This window comes from Trypanosoma equiperdum, assembly GCF_001457755.1.
Source record: "Trypanosoma equiperdum strain OVI genome assembly, contig: ctg_1924, whole genome shotgun sequence".
NCBI lineage: Eukaryota > Euglenozoa > Kinetoplastea > Trypanosomatida > Trypanosomatidae > Trypanosoma > Trypanosoma equiperdum.
The window spans coordinates 1-3902 of record NW_027123976.1 but is presented as its reverse complement, the minus strand read 5'-3'; the positions used below and the strand labels follow the sequence as shown (position 1 = coordinate 3902).

Sequence of the window (3902 nt, the reverse complement as noted above, 5' to 3'; positions counted from 1 at the left end):
TTTTTTTTTTTTGTAAATATTAGCCGGTTCTCTCGTCGTCTTGGCGAAATATTTGATGTCTCCACTGTCTCTATTTATTCATTTGTTAATTTATTATTTGTCCTTCGTTCTGTGCTCTTTTATTTGCTGCCGCTTCTGCTGTTACTGCCGCTGTTGTTGTTGTTGTTGTTAGCGTGCTTCACTCTTTCTCCCATTTCCTTTCCTTTCCTTTTCTTTTCTTTCCTTTTTAATTTTTTAAATTTTTCTCGTGATTTGGTTGTTATATATTTACGCTTTCCTTTTATTATTTATTTCACTGAGCAGAAAATTTCAAAACTGCTTACTGTGCGTGTGTATTACGTCGTTAGCAGGAAAAAACAATCGTTTAGGAAACAGACAGACAAACAGGAAGAATAGCAAAACAATTATCCGGTAGTTCTTTTTTTCTTTTTTTTTTGTTGTTGTTAACGAACATCGAGAGGAATAATAATAATAAAGAAGAAGAGAGAAGGCATAAACAAAAAGCAAACCAAAGCAAAAAAAAAAAGAAAAAAAAAAGAAAAGAAACAAAAGCCAAATCAAATAGCTAGCGGCAAAAGTGAAAGAACGGGAAAGGGGAATTAGAGTCCGTCACCTCCTGCATCGTAAACGACACCACACGTTTCTTTACGGCGCAAAGGTTGTGTTATAGCGAGGGAAAGGGAGAGTTTATTTCTCATCAACTGAGGCATAAATAAAAAGAAATAAAAGAAATATATAAACACACACACACACATATATATATATATATATATTTGTGTGTAAGATTTGGAAGGCATTAAAACGGCGAGAGAGGAAAGGGGAGGAGGAGGAGAAAAAAAAGAAAAAGGAGGACGTAAAACAGAAAAGCAGCAGATAGTTGTGGACGATCTCGGGGGGAAAAGTGAAGTTGCTGTCAAGTGAAGGCTCTGGGGATATACGCGGTGAATAAAGGGTTAGTAGGGGGCAATAGGAAAAGGTAGTCGCGTCCCGTATTAATCGCATACATCTCGGGGAAGAAAGAGGAAAAAAAAAAGGAAAAGAAAAAAAGGGTTGAGAAGAATAAGTTGTTCTATCATTTGGATCACACAGGGGGCAACTTTATTACATTTTCTCATCACCCCATTAACAGTAGGAGAGGTGAGGGGACAAACGAACAAACGAACAAACAAACAAACAAACAACTGAAAATAAAATAAAATAAAAAATCAAAAAGAAAAAAAAAGGAACAGCAAAACAAAGAAATGAGCCTCTCCAGAAGCCCTGAGGCGACGCGTCCCACCGCAGCCGTTACTTCATTTCGCAAATCTCCCATTCCCTACCCGGGCGTATCACCGCTTCGTGAGCGTTGCCCGACGTCGCTTCTCGCCCGCTCCGTAGCCGATACCTCGCCGCTTCCGAATTTCCCACCAGCGGTTGTTTGTACTTGCGATCCTCCAGGGACGGAAAGTGTTTCCGCCACACCTCCTCTCAGAGATGTTTCTCCGTCCCCGCAGCATCTGATGGTAAGTGACAGAGAAACCGAATCCGTTGAGTTTGGATGCCGAACTGTTGTTGAACGCGAACCCGGGACGTGGGGTGGCACACGTAGCGAAGCCAATAGCGTTGCGCACCGTTCCGCCGCACCTTCTATGGTATATGTCAGCCAATGCAGTGCCGTATGCGATACAAGTCTACTTGGACAAACGTGTTTGTGTCGTCGCAGCAGCACCAACAGCATGATGAGATGTGGAGAAAGCTTGGTAGAGTTGCAGCTGGAGTCTGGTGCTTTTTCATCTCGGTCGCAAGAGGGAAATGTGCCGCCAAATAGTCCGCTCAACCTCCCAGTCGATTTCTTTTCGCAGCGGGAGGGAAGTTGCTCTCGTGTGCAGTTCACGGAGTCCTCAACGGACGGGCAACTGCCGATGGATCTGTCGTGCGTGTCGTGGGGACATTCGCTCACGACTCCTGTCGGCACGACCAGTCCGGTGGATTCCGCAGGAGCGGCTGGTAGGGCGTGTGGTAACACAAATCAAGCCATGCAACCCAGTGGAGGTGTCAACCGTGCATCAAAGTCACCATGCGCAAAAATACCAGCCGTGACTACAAGGGGGAACTATCAATTGACATCTCGAACAGCCGGCCGCGTGAGCTTGGCATCACATCGGATAAATAAGAGCAGATCTGGAGGTGGACCACATCATAGCGAGCACAGCGTAAGTTGGTCACCTGCACCGCGCAACCCGACTTGCACTCCTCAAGAATTTGCAGCCCGCAGTGCAGTTGATAGCGGGAATGCAGATATACAAAGTGGGCGGTGTGACTCTGAGGGGATCAGTGGGGATGATGCTGTGAGAAGGAGCCTGGCTCCAGGCCGTTATGATGATAGTGGAATTGCTTCAAGTGCCACAGGGGAAAGCCGGGGCAGTTCCGTTCCGCTTCCGGAATACGAAATGCGTGGTGCACCGCACCGTGTCGGTGGATTTTTTTTGGAATTGCCGCCATCCATACCTCTCAGCCCGGGCAGCAATGTGCACTCATCGCGTCGTCCAGCGGTGCTGAATGAAACATTATCATCCGAGGGATCCAAACCCAAGGCTGGATTGTGCCTCCGCCCGCAGTCAATGTTGAATGAGACGGTGAGAGTCAACGGGCCAAAGACAAAAGGAAATGAAAACATCAACATCGCGAGTGGGCGGGTGCCGCAACGTGGGACACTTCGCTCCGCATGAGTGTGCGCTGCTTTCGTAATTGTTATTGAAGCATCGTAGCAGGTCCCTTTGGTCCTAAAGTGTGTGTATGTATATGTGTGCGTTTTTCGCCTTTTCTATTTCTATTTCTGTTTCTGTTTCTGTTTCTATTTCTCTTTCTTTTATTTTATTTTGTAAATGTACATGCTTGGGGGAATTTTGGAGGGCTACTTGACTAGAAATAAGTGGATGTGTGATATAATTAGAAGGGAAGATTTCACCCCGTAACAAATAATATAGATGACAGAGCTACACAGAGCAGTGAGGGAAATATCAGCAAAAAGGGGGTAGGAAGGAAAGGGATGGAATAAGAGGAAAGATGAGGTCATGACGGACTAAATGAAAAAAAAAAGAAAGAAAGAAGGAAAGAGAATAAATTTAGTAGAGGCGCATAAGAAAACGAGATGGTGACAAGAAGGAAAATAAAAGGTTACGTAATGCGAGTCATGGAGATAAAAAGGTCAAAGATAAGTTTATTGTCTTGGCAAAAGACGGATGAGGAAATCGAGAAAAAGAAACATTCCTTTTCTTTAGTTTGTTTCTCCTCTCTTTCCCTTTCTCCCTTCCCTCTTCTCATATCTATATATACCTCGAGCACTGTTTTGTTTTTTATTTTTCTTCTTCACTAAGTGGATTTAAAGGGGGGTGAATGAGTTTAGGAGAGTGCGGGATATACACGAAATACTGACAGTTGAATGTATGGGCTGTGAAATGGATTAACAGATCACAAATGACATTTAATATTTTAAATGACAACAGTGTTAGAAGCATTCGGGGATGAAAGCTTCTTGGAGGAGGAGATGTAGAACTCCTAGTTTTGTTTTATTATGATTTTTATGATCTTTTTTTTTTTAAATTTTTTTATTTCAAGAATGGTTTTTACTATTGTTCTTCAGGGTAATCCACAATCTGTGAAACTTATTGAGATTTGGTGGTCAACCCATTTTTTTTTTTTCGCCACCGGAAACATTTCTCTTGCTTGTCCCATTCCATCCCATCCCATCCCATCCCTTTTTCTTTTTTAATTTTCCTTATTATATCATCTTTTAGTTGTTATCATTAGAGACGCAGTGGCTGCCTTGTGTTTTTATTTTCTGCTCCACTCGCACAGGCGTCCACTTTTGTGTTTTTTCCACACCTAAATAAATAAATATAAATAAATATATATATATATAT

At 43.0% G+C, this 3902-nt stretch overlaps 1 protein-coding gene across 1 annotated transcript; it reads left to right on the top strand.

Annotated features, from left to right (window-relative positions):
• Window positions 1-1241: 1241 nt before the first annotated feature.
• TEOVI_000607300 (Trypanosoma specific protein, unknown function) lies at window positions 1242-2708 on the top strand (the record flags this gene model as incomplete). Its single annotated transcript, XM_067223666.1, has 1 exon — window positions 1242-2708. The coding sequence occupies one exon, from the start codon at window positions 1242-1244 to the stop codon at window positions 2706-2708; it is 1467 nt and encodes a 488-aa protein (XP_067079767.1).
• Window positions 2709-3902: the final 1194 nt, after the last annotated feature.